Source organism: Balaenoptera physalus, assembly GCF_965194825.1.
Source record: "Balaenoptera physalus genome assembly, chromosome: 2".
NCBI classification, from domain to species: domain Eukaryota; kingdom Metazoa; phylum Chordata; class Mammalia; order Artiodactyla; family Balaenopteridae; genus Balaenoptera; species Balaenoptera physalus.
The window spans coordinates 13,675,228-13,695,274 of NC_138883.1; the positions used below are offsets into that span (position 1 = coordinate 13,675,228).

General features: G+C 45.3%; 1 protein-coding gene across 7 annotated transcripts in view; it reads left to right on the forward strand.

Moving 5' to 3' along the window:
• Positions 1 to 20,047, forward strand: part of TTC7B (tetratricopeptide repeat domain 7B) — a 240,025-nt gene that overhangs the window by 127,060 nt on the left and 92,918 nt on the right. For all 7 annotated transcript variants that reach the window (XM_082451245.1, XM_082451243.1, XM_082451244.1 and 4 more), the window contains 4 exons: positions 10,882 to 10,965; positions 11,969 to 12,073; positions 13,862 to 13,979; positions 16,202 to 16,259. In XM_082451245.1, the coding sequence (XP_082307371.1) occupies positions 10,882 to 10,965; positions 11,969 to 12,073; positions 13,862 to 13,979; positions 16,202 to 16,259 (365 nt within the window). The remainder of the gene's footprint in view (positions 1 to 10,881; positions 10,966 to 11,968; positions 12,074 to 13,861; positions 13,980 to 16,201; positions 16,260 to 20,047) is intronic.

Below are 20,047 nucleotides of genomic sequence, written 5' to 3' on the forward strand. Positions count from 1 at the left end.
TAGCACTAGTTGGCATGACAACCTGCGCTATTAAAAGTGAAGCAACAAGCACCGCTTTCTCTGTTTTTTAGAATGAACCCAAGCTGCTAAGGAATTGTTTCTTGAATTTGACTATTAATGGCTCCATTTTGACAGAATGTTTTGGGGTCCCTTTTGAAGGGTGTGTGTATCCCCTCTACATGGACATGGCAGCTTTAAAGACAGAAATGGTATTTTTATCTTTCCTGTTGAATTCGTATTCATTTGTTTATGGTAAATCTCAACAACTTTATAGTTCTGTGGGTAGAACTGTGGCTAGTGCTTGTACCGAAGGGGCGTCTACACATCCCTACCCCAAACACTTACTTAATCAGGGAGCCTTGTAAAAAACACTTGAACGTCTAACGACATCTCTTTAACCGGCCTATCATTTGTTAGTTTACATTAACATTTGGTATTTCATGCAGCCTCACTCACTCTGCAGAAACCCAGCCTTGACCTACATGCCAGGGTCCCTAGAAGGCATCAGGGTGGCCTGATGCAAATGGAGCCGCAGACTTCTGAGAAATCAAGGCAGAGCGTTTGGTTCGTGATAGGTGCCCAATAAAAACTTGCTGAATAAACCCGTGCTTCAAAACCAATGTACATTCTCATCCTGCTTTTCTTTGGTTTGGGAGTAAACTGTCCCTGGATGTGCAATGAGTGTATCTTCCCCAGGTAGGCCCAAAGGTTAAAGGTCATTTACTTGGGAAATAGCAGAGGAAGAGGTGGACCCTGCTTGGGGCAGAGCACTGACTGGTGCAGATCCCAACTCTGGTCCAGCTTTGGGGGTCAGCCCAGTAGGGATCAACTACATCATTTTTGAATGACAGGCCTGCCCTGAAGAATCTCAGCCACTGACATGGCCACAGGTATCTATGTTCCCACCATTACGGGTATGTTTTTTGAATTAAGCATCATTGCTCTCTTCTTATGGCCCTCAAGGGAAAAAATTTTTCAGCTTAAAAAATGCCATGTTAACCATTTTAAAATATACAATTCAGTGGCATTAATTGGATTCACAGTGTTGCATAACCATTATGTCTGTTTCCAAACTTTTCCATCACCCCAAACAGAAACTCTGTACCTATTAAGCAATACTCCCCATTCCCGCAACCCCCATAACCTGGTAACCTCTAAGCTACTTTTTTGTGTCTATGAATTTGCCTATTCTAGGTACATTATACAAATGGAATCATGCAATACTAGTTTTTTGTTTCTGGCTGATTTCACTTAGCCTAATGTTTTCAAGGTTCAGCTATGTTGTAATAATATATCTGATAGCATGTATCAGAACTTCATTCCTTTTTATAGCTGAATAATATTCCATTGTGTGTATATGCCACATTTTGTTTATTCATTCGTCTGTTGATGGACGTGTGGATTGTTTTCACCTTTTGGCTATTGTGAATAATGCTGTGATGGACACAGGTGTACACGTATCTGAGTTCCTGCTTTCAGTTCTTTTGGGTATATGTCCAAGAGTAAAATTGCCAGGTCACATGGTAATTCTATGTTTAACTTTCTGAAGAACTACCAAACTGTTTTTCACGGCAGCTGCACCATTTTATGTTCCAAGCAGCAAGGCACAAGTGTTCCAGTTTCTCCACATTCTCACCCACGCTTTTATTTTTTGTTTTTGTTTTTTTGCTGTTGTTGTTGTATTATAGCCATTCTAGTAGGTGTGGAATGGTATCTCATTGTGAGTTTGCCTATTGACTAATGATGTTGAACATCTTTTCACGTGCATATTCATCATTTGTGTATCTTGTTTGGACAAATGTCTGTTCAAGACCTTTGCCCATTTTTTAAAAAAATTATTGTTTTATTTATCTATTTTTGGCTGCCTTGGGTCTTCATTGCTGCATGCGGGCTTTCTGTAGTTGCGTCGAGCGGGGGCTACTCTTCGTTGCGGTACGTGGGCTTCTCATTGCGGTGGCTTCTCTTGTTGAAGAGCATGGGCTCTAGGCGCCTGGGCTTCAGTAGTTGTGGCCCGTGGGCTCTAGAGTGCAGGCTCAGTAGTTGTGGCGCCTGGGCTTAGTTGCTCCACGGCATGTGGGATCTTCCCGGACCAGGGATCGAACCCGTGTCCCCTGCGTTCGCAGGAGGATTCTTAACCACTGCACCACCAGGGAAGTCCCCTTTGCCCATTTTTATATTGGGCTGTTTGTCTTTTTGTTGTTGAGTTATAGGAGTTCTTTATTTAATGTGTATAAAAACCTTAACAGATACATGATTTGCAAATACTTTTTCCCATTCTGTAGGTTGTCTTTTCACTTTCTTGATAATGTCCTTTGATGCACACAAGTTTTTAATTCTGATGAAGTCTAGTGTACTGATTTTTTTCTTTTTTGCTTTTGGTGTCATATCTAAGAATCCATTGCCAAATCCAAGGTCATGAAGATTTGTCTGTTGCCCCCCTTAAAGGACATCCAGAAGAATGGATCCTAACATTCAACCTATATTCAAGCATTCGTTGAACACCTACTTTGTGTAAGACACGCCTCTAGGGAGCACCTGGGACTCCTTACTTCCCTCCCTACATCTTGTGTGTGTCAAGGGGCAACCATGGTTGAAGTCCCTGGTGCCCAGAGCCAGGGGAGGACTGAAAACTAAGACCAAAAGGTGAGGGCAGTTGGGGAGGGAGGAGGGAGAGGAATGAAATGCCCATTTCCTGAATTTAGGGATTCATTTTGTAAGAATAACAAAGGGCTACATCAGCAAAAGAGCAGACAGAGCGGTATTTGAGCAGAAACCTGGCGACCCTTTACACACTGTGCAAACTTGATCCAGTTGCTTCACATCCTTGAAGGGAGGGCGTGCCGGAGGGTGGCGTCCAGCGTTCACGCTCTGTAATAAAGTCTGTGACCTTTGAAAAACAACCCACTCTCTACTCCTCCCACCATGGCCAGAGGCAGCGTCGGCCTCTAATTTAAGCATTTGCCGAAGTAATAAAGGTTTGACACTCCTCTGCTTGGAGCCGTATCGCTGTTTCGGGGCAAAAAGAGAAACGGGAAGCGGGGGCACGGATGTGGGGTTTGCTCTATTTTATTTCCAGTTTAAGGGGAGAAAACTTGAGCAAGCCTTGATGGGTGTTGTCTATGTTTTCTCAAAACTGGGTAGGAGGACTTTTATTTGTAGCTGAGAGTCCCATCAGCCTGCCTTTTAGAAGAAGCTTTTCCTGGCCCCAGACTCCTTGGAGAGTAGATCTCTCGAACTCCGCTTTAATTTGTACTTTTATATGCAGTTAATTTAGAAATAAGGGCTCTGACCTGAGCATCATGAGACCTGGCTTCTAATTTCAGGGCTTCCACTGTGTGACCCTGGGCCGGTCCTATCTCCTCTCTCTGGGTCTTAGTTTCCATGTACTTAGTAAAGTAAGAATGGGACGAGATAATCTCGAAGGTCAACACGCTCTCTGATTATATCAATCTGTGGGTCTAAGATAATGGTCCAAAATGTCTAAATTGCTTAGATAGTTTTTCATCGTTAAAGTAAGGAAATGAAATACTATTCATATACCATGTTAAATTTTTAAAAATTGTTACACACCTGCCAGGAATTACATTTATTAATTGATTCATTAAGTATACACCATGTAGAAAAGAAAACCTTCCTAATCAATCGAAGGATCTAGGTTACGAGAATTTGCAGGATATGGCAAACCTGTCCACAAAGGTGAATAATGAAGACAGTTCTCTATGTTATTTGTTCTATTTTAATAGTGATGAATTTTAGACTTCCCCTCCAGGCTAAATTTGAGGGGTATCTGATTATTTTATTCCTGCCCCCTCCCCCATGGGCTTTTGAATCTCACCGTTGAATTCCAAATATAGACGTTGGCTTTTCCTTGCTTGTGGTATCGTACAGCTGTCACTGCCATGCACCCAGTTCGTGTAATTGGGCTTTGCATACCAGGAAGGTAATTGCTAAATCCTTTTCTTCTGCCAGAAGAACTTCTCATCCCTGGAGCCCCCTCAGAGATGGCTGGTTTATGAACAGCCAAAATAGGAGACTGGGAAGGATGAGCTCTTGCTACCAAGAGGAAATAACATTTTTGGAAGTGACATTTTGACTACCACTCAAATGATTAGGATGCCAGTTAGAGTCTAATTATTGTTCTACCAAATATTCTTGGTATTAAATGAATGTTATCTGGGATTCAGAGAGAGGTGGCAGTAGTCTGATTACAGCAAATGGGCCTGTCTTTCCTGGTAGAGATAATACTGTTGCCAAATCCATCATCTTTTCTTGTAAGGGAGATGATTTGGAGATGTCACCTGCTGTTTTGTGTGGGTGACTCAGGGATCTGCAGATCTGGAGTCCATGTCCCTCTCCCCAGGCCCACATTGCCGTCTCTCCTCTGGACATTGGAAGTGGAAAAGGGCCTGCTCTCATCTCCCCCTTTCCAATTAGGGGCTCCCTTCCGCTCTCCCTCTGCCCTCCATTGGCACCCCAGCCCCGTTCCCAGGGCTCCTCGCTGCAGATCTAGCCCTGCAGCAGAATCCACTACTTCTTTGGTTCATGAAAGCGACATCAGCAGTAGCATGTTTATTGCATTCACTCTGTGCCAGACACTCTTCTAAGCATTTTACATGTATTACTTCCTTTAACCCTATAACAACCCTCTGGCTGGTGAGTGAGGTGTTTGGATTAAGCTCAGGCAGTCTGGCCTTAGAGCCGCTGCCGTCAGCACACGCTGCTCTCCTCTCGACCTCGTGCTGCCTCTGCTCTTCCTCTCCAGCCACCAGCCAGGCTGGGTCTGGGGGGCCGAAGCCGCCTCTTATATGCACCCCACTCCCGTCTGTCTCCATCCTGCAACACCTACATCTTCTTCCATTTTCATTAGTACTTCTTTTAGACTGGAACCGTTATTGAAATGTGAATTATCTCACTTTATAGCATATATTCTGTTCCCAGGCTCCCTACTTCATTAAAACTGGAATTTTTAAATTTATGGACAAGATGTTATGCTATCTGTGATCTGCATCAAAATAATATGTTGGGGAGAAATGGGTAGGGATATAAATGAAACAGAGTTGAGAATTGAGTTGGTAGTTGAAATAGGGTGAAGGGTACATGGGGATTTATTATGCTATTTCCCCTACCTTTGTCTGTGTTTAAAATTTTTCAATAATAAAAATTTTTTATCACCAAACTTCTTATTTATATCAAAGGCAATTAACTCACAGAGAACAGGAATAGTAATAATAAAAATTTTTAAGAAGAAAAAAAAAATGGAAATGTTTACTCTGTCACATACATGTGTGTTTAAGGTGCTTAAAAGGGATAGCCAAACAGAACTGGGGTGAGCAAAGACCTAGTCTAAGGGGCAGAGGCTGTGGATAGCAGATGCTCCAGTGACACCCCAAGTTCCCTTTGGTCTTAGGTGCATTCGCCTCCTTTGTGATTGAGGTATGTCGACCTGAGTGCTTAGAGATTTATATAATCTCAGTGTTTACAGGAACATAGGGGAGGACGTGTTACATAGCCTAGCGGTACGCTTGGCGTCAGGATTTCAGGAGCATCTGGAGCTGTCTGGGCACTTTTTCAGAGCCAGCTGCCGTCATTGTATAGAGGGTGCCAAGAGCCCACAGGAAGACAGAGCCATTGGCTCTGAGGCCGGAGCGCAAATACTTTTGAATCGGGGTGAAGGGTTAATTTGTAATTGCTGGTTTGCATTTCCTAACTCTCGTTATGACACCCCGACGGCTTATAATGGGATGTGGATAGTTATAGTTATGAGAATGGGGTCCGAACTGGGAGGAGTAAAGATCTGCAGTGTAGAGGAAACCATGGCCTGTGTACATCTTTGTCGAATTGTGCACCTTTGAGGTGGGCCACTGTGGTGCTGGTGGACATCTCTGGCATCTGTGAAGTTTCCTGAAAATTCTGCAAGCTGGAAAGGCCTCAGTCCTCAGAACTTCAGGGATCCCCAAGAGGACACAGGAGCGAGGGCCCCTCAGCAGTAAAAAATATTGTCGAATCTCGGAAATATTTCAGGGAACATGTGGCATTTTTAGGAGGCTTTTATTTAGCTATGCTTCGCTTTATGCAGTACGGGTGGGCCCAATCAGTGGAGTGGCTTATCTGTAATTAACGTCTCAGAGGCGGTGGAGTGCTATGGATAAGCGCTCCAGCTCTGGCACCAGCCCACCTGGGTGCAGATCCTGGATCTGCCGCAGCTCTCTGAGACCCTGCATGGTCACATGGCAGAGCTGTGCTCCATTTCCCTCCTCTGTAAATGTAACAGTACCTGCTTGGACCCTAATGTTGGGTCATTAGGACCAGCAAACGAGGCAGTTCTTGTAAAGCAATTAGAAGAGCACCTGGCTGCAGTGTTAGCAAAGAGCTTGTTGTCTCAGCGAGTCTGGGCGGTTGTAACAAAATACCACAGGCTGCGTGGCTTGTACACAACAAACGTTTATTTCTCACAATTCTGGAGGCTGGGAAGTCCAAGATCATGACTGGCAGATTTGATGTCTGGTGAAGGCCCGCTTTCTGGTCGCAGACTGCCCGCTGTTCACCCAGCGGAAGGGGCAAGGGATCTCTCTGTGGCTCCGCCCTCATGACCCAATCAACCCCAAAGGCCCCGCCTCCTAACACGGTCACATTGGGGATTAGGTTTCAACATAAGAATTCTGGGGGGCACAAACTTTTAGTCCGTGCCACTTATTAAGGAAATAATAAACATGTATCCTAACAGTTCGGTTCCATAAAGTTGTACTTTATTTTCAAGGGTCTCAGACTGAATCCTCTTCTAAAACGAGGAAACGCTTTGTAAAGTAAATAATTATTTCTGATATAATGTATTATACGTTTGAATTTTCATATATTAAATTTGGGTAAAATGATAGCTGTCATGTTCCATTTTCTCTCTTAATATAAGAATGTTAATTTTAGGTAATAGCTAACCTTTTTTTAAGCACCTACTAGCCTGTATCTGAAGTACTGTTCCTGTTGCTTATTATGTATTAACTAATTTAATCTTCCTGATAACGCTCTACATTAATTACTATTCTATTTCTCATTTTACAGTGAGGAATCTGGGTATAGAGAAGTTAATTGGCTTGCCCAAATTCACACACTTAATCTGTGGTGATTCTTTATTTCTAGCTGCTGTACAGGTCATGAATTCTCTATTCTGGAAGGTTCTCAGGCAGAAGTAGTACAACTACTTGTTGGGGGCTGGGTGGTAGAGGGCGCTATCAGAGGGGCCTGAAGCATTCGATTGGGTGCACCTTCAGAGCCTTGGTTGTAGGTAACAGACCCGACTTGTTAATTCAGGCAGAAAAGGCATGCATCTACCAATGCATACCGTTTAGCGCGCAGGATCCACAGAAGGCTAAAGAACAGGGGTGAGCAGAAATTAAGGAGGCAAGCCCCCTGCCCCAGTTTGGGAGGATACTGTTAACTCTGGAGGGCCTCCACCAACCCAGCTGCTACCGTAGCCCCCAGGCCTGGCCACGGAAAACAACTTCCAACGGCCAGCCCCCCTGCCCAGACCTCTGAATGCAGCTCGATGGCAGGAGCATCTCACTGGCCAGGCTCAGGTCACATGACACACTCCAGTTGCTTCCCTCCTTCATTCACCCTTAGGTTTGGTACCTGGAAAGCAGAGTCTGTTCCCCTTTTATCTAGGGTGTCCTTACCCCAACCCCTGCCTGAAAATAAACAGAAGAGTTTTGAGGTGATAGGCAGCCAAAATGACAAATGTCCCTTCCGTTAAGAGACTTCGACTAGATGCTTCCCAAGTTCCCTGGTAGCCCCACGATTCTGAGTCTACTCTTTATGAGGGCTGGTATTTCCCTGCAGCACCTGGAATGGAGCTCTATACCAATTAGGCTTCCATGAATGTTTCTCACTGAGGATATGAGTATGTTAGCCTTTGTCACAAAAGAAAATAAGGATGCACACTTATTTACAGGATCTAGCTTTCTGATTCAGAACAGACTGTTTCAGCTGTGAGCTCCTTTTGTTTATCAGGAAAGAAGTTGATATTTATCATTCTTCTTCACCAAAGGAGGCAGAAAAGCACTTAAACCTTTAAATGTCTCTGTGTACATATTTAAGTGCTTAGCGGTTGTATTGCAATGAATTACTTGAGTGGAGCTGTAGAACAAACCTCATTTTTGATCATCATCTACCTACTTCTCTCCACATACTGACTCCTTTGCCTAATTCTGTGATCATCATTCTTGTTTCCTTCTTCATCATCCCTCATCCCCCTTCCCTAAATCAGTTTCCAAGCACTGTTGGCTTTTCACCACTTGGCGTTCTCTCCTTAATACCTGTCCTCCCCCACATGTTCCCAGCCCATGCCACCCCACACCTGGGTTAAGTCTTCCCGCACCACCCCATCTTGCCCACTTGATCTTCTCAGTGAGCTGCTTTCCTCTTTTTACACCCACTGTGCTCCTTAAAGGCACAGTAATGCTTTCTTGTTGCTCATCTGTGTAGCAGAGCAGGTAAGAGGGCTCTGGGGACAGATTCAGATCCCAGCTCTGCTATTCAGTGCTTTTATTAGTGAGAGGTGTATCCAGAAGTAATTAACAAAACCAGCATATAGTGAGTGCCTTAACCAAATATGAGTTTATTTTTTCCCCATGGCAGGAAGTCTGATGAGAGGCAGCTGCAGCATCTCATGATATCAGAGGCCCGGCGCCTTCTCCCTTTCTGCTCAGTCATTCTAGAGAGTAGCATTTGTCCTCATGCTTCTCACTTCCTGGCTGCCCCACCTCCAGTACTGCGTCTGTGTCCCGGGCGGAAGAAGGACCAGGGCTGAGGGCAAAGTGTATGCCAACTGCAGATGCCCTCCCCTTAACTTCTGCCAACATCCTGGTCTAGGATGGAGTCACATGTCCACCCCCGAGTTTTCGACTAAGTGTGTTTCCAGTGTGATCAAAATAAGGGAACAAGTGTCCATTTTACATCCTACACCATCATTAGCATGGGCTTATTGACTGCTTATACTTCGCTTTTTAATATATTTTTTAGGGCAGGTTTTCACAGTAAACCAGCCAGCGTAATATTTGCTGTGACTTTCTCTGTGACTACCATTTAAAATTCTGGAATTCTTTCCTCTCCTCTCACCCCTTCACTTTACCTGTATCGTGACCTTCAGTGTCAGCTTCTCGGCGGCTCCTTTGTCTCTCAGCCCCAGCCCCCTGGCCCTCCCTCCTTGTCCATCCATTAATCCTCAGCGTCCCCCCCGCCCTCCTGCTCTGCTCCCGGGCTGCATGGAGCGTCACTGGAGACAAGTGGCCACATGGTGCCGTAGGTGCCACTGCAGGTCCACACCAGTCTTTGAGGTGCCCCTGATGGGAGCTCTCTGTCCTCTCAGGCTGAAGCTTTTGTTCTTGTTTAAAGCTTTTCTGTTCATTTAAAAAACTCCTAGCCCTGTTCTTTTTCTTCCTTCCCAGCAACCACCTCATTCCATCTTTAGAGAGAAAACAGTGGCTGAGCAGGACAGCTCCCTACCGGGCTCTCCTCTGTATCTTATGGAACCTGCCTCCATGGGAGAAGGCCTTACATGAGAGGCCCATTGTTCCAGGGGCCTGGCTTTCTAATTCATCTCTGCAGTTTCTTCTCTGCCTGCTTGTTCCCCTCAGGTTGCCTCCCCATTCTCTCTTTCTCTCTGTCTCTTTCTCTGTCGTTCTCTCTAATAAACACACACACACACACACACACACACACACACACCTGCATACACAGACCTTCTGTGCCATGGGTTTGCTCCCGGGTATGCAGGCCGGAGACTTTGGGGACCCCCTCCACTCCCTACATCTCACCAGCCACCTGCTCCTGCCTTGGGTGGCCCTTCCTTGCTGATTCTAATTCAGACACATTTCTTGCTTCTGTCCTTGTTTCTGAAGTCCCTGGACCATTCTATCCACCTTATTCCTGGCCTTCATCCACCCTGGTCATACACCCCCCTCGTCATACAGCCCCCTCATCCCGTGATCTTCCTTAGGTTCTGACGTGGTCGTGTCACTCTGTGCAGAAACCAGAGGCTCCTCATTGACTGAGTGACCTGCGTTTGTAGATCTCCCGCCTCGGGTGGGCACTGAGGAGACAGAGAAGCCAGGATCTCTGCCCTGGAGAGTTTCTCAGAGTGGGACTGGGCTGGGCTGGGCTGGGCTGGGGTGGGGTGGGGTGGGTGAAGACATCACGTTAACACAGGTATGAACTTTGGGAGCACAGAGGAGGGAGAACCAAAGCTGGGGAGGGGGAGGGAGATGGAACAACTCAGACAAGGAGCCGCCACGTCAGACTCTCAGTGACGTGGCCCCAGCCGCGCCTGCCTTCTGGCCCCCGTGCCCTCAGCTGGGTTTATACTGGACCACTTGTCATGGGCACGTCAAAGCGTACTCTTTCGTGCCTCCACGTCTTTGTTTGTCCCCCCTCTTCCTGGAGTACCGTTTCCAAATCATAGCTGTGTTTTTTCCCTTCTCATCCAACAAAACCGGCTCAAGTACCAGTCTTCCAGGATGCCATTCCTGAACCCCGTGACCACTTTCCCACAGTACTTTCTGTTTCCTCCTCTTGGGGCGCTGGTCAGTTGGGACCTTGTATTGAGTAGTTTGTGTACCTGCCTCCTTGCCTGTACTGGATGAAAAGCTCCTTGGGATCAAGGGTTGTGATGTAGTCAACGGTGGATTGTCCGCGGCTTCTGGCCCAGTGGGGTGCCTCGGGGGGCTGCTCGGGAGGGGTTCGGTGGAGGAGGAGGAGGGTGCTGTAAGCGTTCCAGGGAAGCAGATTTGGTAGGACTTCTCTTAGTGTGCACAGACGCAAGCTCACACCTGTCCGGCTGCGACACCGGCAATTCTTACCTGTCTGCATTTGTTCTTCTTTCCAAACCAGTGCTTAGAAAGAGCCATGAAGTTTGCCTTTGAGGAGTTCCACCTCTGGTACCAGTTTGCTCTGTCACTCATGGCTGCTGGAAAAGTGAGTCTCCCTTTGGAACATGCAATCCTCTGTGTTGATGGTTAACTTGAATTTCATGGGATGACGTGATGCCTGGTAGGTGTCTACACCAGCTATTTGAAACTGTCCTGTGGTCATTTATAAATGAGCGATCGAATTTAATTATTTGGGGCCAACATGGACACATCATTGAGAAGAAAATTTTGGAATTCTTGCCTTTTTCTAGTCATTGTAACTTTATTTATCTGAAGCTGTGGCTTAAACTAAGGTCAGTTCTTCACACTGACCCCTTTCACTCATTTGAGAGTGTAAACTATTCCTGGCGGGGGAAATCTGCTAATTATCTTTAGCAAGATGTAATATGAGGCAGTGTATGGTAGTGGTTGAAAGCAAGGGCTGTGGAGAGAGAGGTCTGGTGCTGCCCTCGAAGCCGTGTGACCGATGGCAGGTCACTTAGTGTCTCAGCTTCCTCTTCCGTCTCATGGAGAAGTGGTACCGACTTCATAGAATTGTCATCAGGTAGTGAGATGATACCCACAAGGTGTTTAGCATAGTACCCCCAAAACGAACACACTCAATAAAGATAATAGCCACTGTTATTCTTGTTAATTTGGGCCCTTTAGTGAATTGTAAAGTCTGAGACACAAGATTATTTGGGCTAAGTGGAGTGGTATGCTTTCAATTCTGAATGGTATGCTTTAAATTGGATAGTTTCTTTTTTATAATAACGTAAACCTCCACTGTCTTTATTTTCTTCTTACTTTTACAATGGCTGCACAAGTAGGGAATAAAAGTAGGGGGATTCTGGGGCAGCGTTTTCACTTGTTTTAACCACAGTTTACTCCCCGGTCCCCCAAAAGTTCCAAGCTCAGGTTATCACCATCCCCAGGCCCTTGCTTCATTGGGTGAAAGTTGGAAAACCTCACTAAGAGGGTATCCTAACCAGAAACCCCACTAGGAAGGCTTTAGTGTTTGGTTCTGTCAAAAATTTTGAGTTTCACAGAAATGATCTCCTTTTGCCAAGTCTGCTCGTGCGGTGAAGGTGCTGAAAGAGTGCATCCGCCTGAAGCCGGACGACGCCACCATCCCGCTCCTGGCCGCAAAGCTGTGCATGGGCTCCCTCCACTGGGTGAGTGGGGCTGGGGCCCTCCGCGTGTGCGGGGGCTGCCACCCTTTTGATTCCTAGGCAGACAGGAAATAGTAGCAGTTCATCAGCTACACAAAAGCAAGGCTGTTCAGAGCCCCGGGCTTCTGGCCTGGGCTCCAGCCCTCCTCAGGCCTCAACCCCACCCCAAGGACTTCGGGGAATCATTACAACTCCAGGTTTTTCTTTTTCATGGGAATGTGCTTCAAAAGTAGAAATGGTAAGATAGAATTGGAATTCCTACTCAGATGCATCCTGTATGCAAGTCATATGGGACTGAAAAAGTCTATGTCACTCAGTGATTCCCTCTTAGGAGAGCCTGAGTTTTTCTGTAAAGCCAAGAGTCAACCTCTACTTTAGCTCATGTGTAATCCCAACTTCCTTCATTCCTCTTGCTGTACAGAGGCTTTCCGCTTCAAATGTTCTTGTTCAGCTTTGAATCTGGGAAGAGCCTGATTTGTAACAGTTGTAGTACCTCAAAAATGTACTGTTTGAGCAGAAACTAGAAAACTCAGACAATCGCTGACGATGTATAGATGATCGCCACATACGGTGGAGTTTTAATGTCTTTCTCTAACTTCATGTCAAGGTTAGTGAGAAGAAGAAGTTGCCCAAAAGACTGAGGCACCTGGCTAAGGTTTTTTACCATTATGGTCCTTGCTGCTCGTTTTTTTTCCATCTATTCTCACGCAGCAGGGCGAAAGTAAACATTGTGAAGAAAGTGTCCTACTTCGGTCAAATTTTTCTTGGGAAAGTGTGGAAGAAAAAACACATTTTGAAATGTGGCTCTCACCTGAAACACAGCCGTGAAGGTGTTGTGTGGTCCGTGCAGGTTTTAACACTTTGGTGTGGCAAGTGAGGGGACATGCAGGCAGGCTCCGAGGGTGGCCGGAGCAGTGGACCAAATCTTTCGGTTTTGAAAATGCCAGCTTCCAGCTGTGACTCTGCCACACTCCTTCCAGCGATGGCATCGTTCATCACCATAACGCCTAACATAAACCTGACTCTTTTTTACAAGATGAGAATAACAAATCTTTTCTGTATTTTTTTTTACATTTTTATCATTAAAATTTCCAATACCACAAAAGTAAAGAGTATAATCAGCTATCATCCATGTACTATCACCCAGCTTCAATAACATCAACACTTACCATACCCCGAAGGAGCAAATCTTATTATTTTTGCCTCTAGGGAGTTGTGCAAAAGGTCTTATTGTGGGTGTAGTTTACAGGTGCACATTTTTCCCATTGGAATCTACCAGTGCGAGGTCTGTGTGCGGTGTATTGTAAAATAAATAGATGGAGTTTTGAAATTTCTAACAGCTTGTGGGAAAGAGAATCCAAGCCTAAAAGATTCTTTATGTCATGCAAAAAAGGAAAGACCCAAGCACAAAGTATTCCAAGAACTTTATTCTTTACAAATTATACATACATATATATATAACTTCTGAATACCTAGCACAATCTAATTACAGAGCCAATCAGTGAAAAATAGAGACGACAAAGAGCCCCACCAAGTATGGAAGTGACCTTGGAAAAGAGGGCAAAAAAGCAATAAGGAAAGGTTTAAAGCAAAAAGGCAAGGTGGGAATCCTGAGGACTGTTGAGAAGCTCAAATAAAGAAAACAGAATCACCAGAGTGGAACTGGAAGATCTGGGAGTTATTTTCACAGTGACTCATCAGAAATCGCTTAGGACAGCAGATGCTTACGGGAACTCATGTTAGAAATTCTGCAGGATGTTGGTGTTGTTTTTAACTTACCTGGTTTTTCAGTTGGAAGAGGCTGAGAAGTTTGCCAAAACCGTCGTTGATGCGGGAGAGAAGACGTCAGAGTTCAAGGCCAAAGGCTACCTGGCCCTGGGGCTTACGTACAGTCTGCAGGCCACTGACGGTGAGCGAAGTCCCTGCCCACGGGAGCTGGGGAGCCGCCAAGTCTGCACTGCAGGACGGGCCCATCCCGTCTCAGGAGGGCACATGGCTGGTTCCCCGTGTGCCGTCCCGTGGGGACCTGCCACCGCTGTCCTCTTTGCTTGGACGGGTCGGAGAATGGGAGGGAAGAAATGCAGGCCCCGTGCCCCGGCTCCCAGGCCCTCTTCACAGGTGCACTGTGCTGGTGGTGCCCAGCTGGCAGGTGCAGGGGTCTGTCCTGAGGAGTGAGGTGAGCAGGGCCCTGAGAGAGAATTCCCCCCACCCGGCCTTCACCTGACTCTGCCCCAGCGCTTGGCCTGAGCTCTCCCCGTGTGGAGGGATGTTGGGTCTTAGGCTAGGAATGTAGAAGCATTCAGGGCCCACCTCCTCCAGAAAGCATCCCTTGATTTATCAGTACCTGCCCCTTCTCCATTTGCACTTTTTTTTTTTAAACAACTTTTTTATTTATTTATGTTTTGGCCGTGCCGCGCAGCATGTGGGATCTTAGTTCCCCAACCAGGGATCGAACCCGTGCCCCCTGCAGTGGGAGCGTGGTGTCTTAACCACTGGACCGCCAGGGAAGTCCCCATTTGCACATTTTAATTCACAGATACGTACATGTGTAGTATAGCGGCTCATAGCACGTGCAGTGACATTGCACGTTTGGGATGTATTTACTGTTTTGGTGGATGGGCTTCCGGCTAAAAAAAAAATCTTAATTATGTTTTCTATACTTAATGAGTTTTCAATTATATGTTTGCAGAAAGGGTAAATTGGTAAATTGTTTTTCTGAACTCTTTCTATTATTCCTTTTACATTTTGTTGTTAAATGTAACACAAATACCAAAAAAAATCTCAAAAATGATTGTCCAACTCAGTGAATTAGTATAAGGGAAAATATTCTTATAAGCACCACCCTGCTTAGGAGATAGAACCTTGCCAGCTACCTGGGAGCCCTTTACGTACCCCTCCCAATCACAAGCCCCCTTAAGAGAAAACACTGCCCTGACTTTTATGGTACTCATTTTCTTTTGCTTCCTTTGTAATTTTGCTATAGTTTATTTTACATGTTACCCCAAATCTTTCTTTCCTCTGCCCTAAAATATCAAAGACCCTGGAGAAGTTTTGCTTATCAACTGATTTTCAATGATAGATTTTTTTTGCTAATTTTTCATATACACTTGATATACTGGCAATACCCAGAACATTTTTTTAACTATAGTAGGTTTTCAGTGAAGGGTAAATTTAATACCATATATTTATCCATATAACTTCTTAGTTGAAACTCTACACCTAATTAGCCCTGTAATTTTGGGAGAGTCACGTGACCCTGCTGGGTCTCATCTGTATCCATGGTTCACTTGGGACAGCTTTCTGGGTGCCTCTAGCTCATTCACTGTTGTTCTGAGTTAGTCATGGCTTACAGCTACATCCAGCTCTGGGCAGCCTTCCACCATCCTCAGAGCGATGTCAGGATGGGATCTGCCATGTTGGATTTGTTAGATAAGGACCACCTCCAGGTGCAGCCATAAATAGGTTCCTCTAGGACTTTTTCTGTTGTCCCAGTAAAAAGTACCTTTTTAGTTTCTACAAGACTCTAAGGTGGCATTTCTCACATGCTGTCTACAGGGGAAGTGCTGAGCTGATTTTCCGGTATCAGTGTTGGGTTTGCCCGGTCTGTCCCTGGTGTTCACATCAAGGTATTAAAGGTCCTAGCCATTGCCACCGTGAATTAAACTGGCCTTCCATGGCATCAGGCTAGTGTCCTTGGTTCTCGGTGCCAGAAGGAACTCTGAAGGCCATCTAATCCACCCACTGGTGCTTGAATCTCTTCTATTCCATTCTGGCAGAGCCATTCTTCACCCGTGAATTACATGCCTGCCCTTGAGAATGTTTTCCTCTCTGGAGTTCCCAGCTGGTCTTTTGAAGACAGGCTGCTATTCCTGGGGGTACCAAGAGTGACCAGCCAACTCCCACTCTCGCCTTGGCATGGTTCCACAGTTATGCCCAACAAGTGCAAGGGCCTCAGGCTGACCCGGCCTTCGTTTCCCATCCTCGACAGTGCCTGGGACAGGACTGGGCACATAAGCTCCCAGAATTTGTTGCTCTTAATCCAGTCAAACGTTTAGTTTTTGTGATGAGTTTTCTATTTGTCAGAAACTCCCTGATCTCCCATGCCACTGACTAACTGAACCCTTTTCTTAGCTTCTTTGCGAGGGATGCAGGAGGTCCTACAGAGAAAGGCGCTTCTTGCATTTCAGAGGTGAGTGGGAGTTCATCTTTTCACTCGGCTGTACATAATGACACCAAAGTATGATAAGTATAAAAAGAAGAGATATTTATAAAGATTATGTAAACAGTGTTTTACCCCTGGGAGTCTTTCCTCTCGAGTACCGAACAGACAGTATAAAACTTGCTGCATCACTTGTTGCCATGTAAATCTGCATTCTTGATCTGTTTATTCATTCAGGCACATTTTATTCATTCCTAATAAAGCGATTTCAGCTCTAAGAGAGGTACTTTTTTATGTCTAGGGAGATGATTCCTTTTATTAAAGACATTTTTTATCATCTAGAGAAAGGATCATTCTTTGCAACCTTTTTTTTTTTAAACATGTCAATCTGCAGATTTTTATATTACGAAATGAAAAGGCCAGATTTTAGGGCAGTCTCTGAAATACTTATAAGACAGTCAGGCTGGCAGGTCCCAGGCCTCTCCATCCCCGCCATGCTCCCATAATACCTTATGCTTATCTCCATCACTGTACCTTCCATGAAATTAGGAGAAGGCCTTATAATTAGAGAACGCTTGCATGTCCCAGTGCCCTTTCACACCCCTTACTTGATCCTCACCCCACACCAGTAAGGTAGATGGAACAAGTCGTGTGTTCACTGCAGGTGAGGGACCGAGATGCAGGGATGAAGAGGCGGAGCCCTGTAGCTATTGAAGTCAGGAAGGTCAAGGTCTCTGACGCTGACTGGCTTCTCTGGTACCTACTACACCACACTTCCCTCATTGTATTATTATTGCAGGCATAATAAATCACTAACATGAATCACTGTCTGAAAGTATAGCCCCATGATGTCCAATCTAGAATTGGTATTGATCCTGTCACCTTAAATATATCTGCGTTACTTGATTTCTTGGAATTATATTAGAAACTTAGTTACTTAACCAAAAGTTTTACGAGGACCTCTCAATACCTGATAACCGTTGTTAGATTTCTCTCCTTAGAATGAGGGTTACCTGAGGATTTGTCACGGTGTACATGCTCCTTTTTTTCACGAAATCATTATCGCTTGGTTTCATTTAGTCTGAAACACTTTCATCTCTTTTCTTTCCATTTCCTAGCAGGTTTGCCCATAGCTCCTTCACGTTGCCAGTCCCAGACAGGTTAATGACAGAAGGTACCAACTGACAGCTGCAAACAGACCTCCTATCTCTGTGCTAAGTTTTTGTTGATGTTCTTCGGCACGGAGTGTGGAAAGCATTTCCATTTCAAATGATCTGGAGTTTTAAATTTTCCAGTCCTAGTTTGTAAAACCCACACATGGATGCCTAAGAAAGTGGTCATTACATCTGTTTCACTGTTTCACTTTCCTTAAATCAGCTCATCTTACTGGCTCTCTAAAAACAGCCATGGTGGTGGTCTGCCTTGAGCCGCAGAATTCATAACTTCGTGTTATATAACAGCTGTTCCATTGGCCTGAATTTCTTTTTGTTCCTCTTTTGCTTAGTTTCTAATTCAAAGGGATTTTTAAGATATTAGTTCATATGGGAATAAAGAGGAATAAAATCCTACTAACCTACGTGATTATATTGGGGAAGGCTAACCTAAATTTGTGTTTATGTGTATTTAAGGATATTTTTCAAAGTAATAGAAATATTTGGTTTCAAGTACACATTAACTAGGACTATCCTAGTGTACTATACAAAAATCTATAAGGGAAGGATTTTAAGTAAATAAGAAGGATTTGTATTACTTCTTACATGTAAATGAGTATTTAAAAATCACTTGGATGAGAAATATTTTCTTACTATATATTTTAAATCTTCTCCCCACAATTCTGTTATTACTATTGTTTAGCAAATTTTGTTTAAAAAGAAAACGGTGTATCTCAAAAAGTGCTGAGGTTGCAGATATAGCGTGTGAAAATTAACTCAATTATGACTGGAGTCAGAATTCGAAAAGGTTTGCTCTCTCCTGGATTCAGAGAGGTGGTTTTTGAAGACATCCCAGTTGCATGATTGCATCTTAATGTTGAGACCCTCAGCTGTTCGTACACTCATAAGCTCAGCCCAAGAGGCTGAACCGATTCGTATGTCCTGTACAAAATTATAGTGAAGAAAAACCGTTGTTTGCAAAGCTTTCTAAGATGCTGTATTGATCTCAGTGGTGGCTCCTGGGGGCTCTCACATCCTACAGAGAAAAGCCAGGCTGGAAACAGTCGAGCGCATGTCTCAGTGACTTGCCCCCCAGTACGCAGGGATCCAGGCTGCTCCACAAGGAGGAGGTGGCGTGGTGTCACTGGTGTTTATCACTCAGTGTGGTAGAAGGGACACAATCTCACAATCTCACTTTTATTTTCCTCTCCCACTCCTAGCTTGAATTTAAGTTTGAATGTGGTATGTTTTGTGGGTATGGAGTGACCAGCCAGCCTGGTTTGTTGGGAACTGAGCAGTTTCCCAGAATGTGGGAGTTTCAGTGCAAAAACCAGGAAAATACAGGACAAACCAGGACAAGTGGGTCATCCTATGTGTGTAAGTAATGGGAGGTCCCTGAGTAATAGATTTAACCAGGTTTGCACTTTTCTTTCTTAACATAATGATACACTAATCCCATGTCTACTGTAATCAGGATTGAAGGGGACTTCAAGGAGAATTGGCTAAATAAGGCAGCAGGGTGATATGGTGGAGAGACCAGGCCTCGGAATTTCACTTCTGGCTTTACCTCTTTTGCTTGATGTTCTCAAACAAGATGCTTAATAGTAGATGCTTCATAAATTGTAGTTATTATTGTTACGAGGTACATGTCTTAATGGACCAGGGTCAAAATTGATCAGCTGTCTCTGTATTCTTGGTTCAGCTCCAGAGGATGTTGGAGCCAGAGTCTAGGAGAGTGATGGGGTGGACCTCAGGGCAGTCTAAGTTTTAGCCAGGTGATCTGGGAGGCCCATCCCATGCACTCCAGTAGCAGTCTGGCATACCCTTCTCAGGGCGCTGCTCCTACTGCACTGTAATGATCCTTTAGGTCTCCCCCTCTGTGGTGTGGGGGGGAGCTCCTCAAGGAAAGGCACTTGTATTATTCATCTCCAAGCTCCCTAAAGGTTAGCACAGGGCCTGGCATCACAGTAGGTACTGCATAATGTGGATGGATGGGTGAGTGGATGGATGGATGGATGGACGGATGGATGTTTGGATGGATGCATAGATGGATGGGTGGATGGATGGATGGATGGGTGGGTGGGTGTATGGGTGGGTGGGTGGATGGATGGATGGATGGATGTTTGGATGGATGCATAGATGGATGGGTGGATGGATGGATGGGTGGGCGGGTGGGTGGATGGGTGGATGGATGGATGGATGTTTGGATGGATGCATAGATGGATGGGTGGATGGATGGATGGATGGGCGGGTGGGTGGATGGGTGGATGGATGGATGGATGTTTGGATGGATGCATAGATGGATGGGTGGATGGATGGATGGATGGGTGGGTGGGTGGATGGGTGGATGGATGGATGGGTGGGTGGTGGATGGATGAGTGGGTGGTTGGATGGTTGGATGTATGGATGGATAGATGAAGGGGTAGATGGATGGATGGGTGGATGGGTGGGTGGGTGGATGGGTGGATGGATGGATGGATGGGTGAGTGGATGGATGGATGGATGGATGGATGGATGTTTGGATGGACGCATAGATGGATGGGTGGATGGATGGATGGATGGATGGGCGGGTGTGGATGGGTGGATGGATGGATGGGTGGGTGGTGGATGGATGAGTGGGTGGTTGGACGGTTGGATGTATGGATGGATAGATGAAGGGGTAGATGG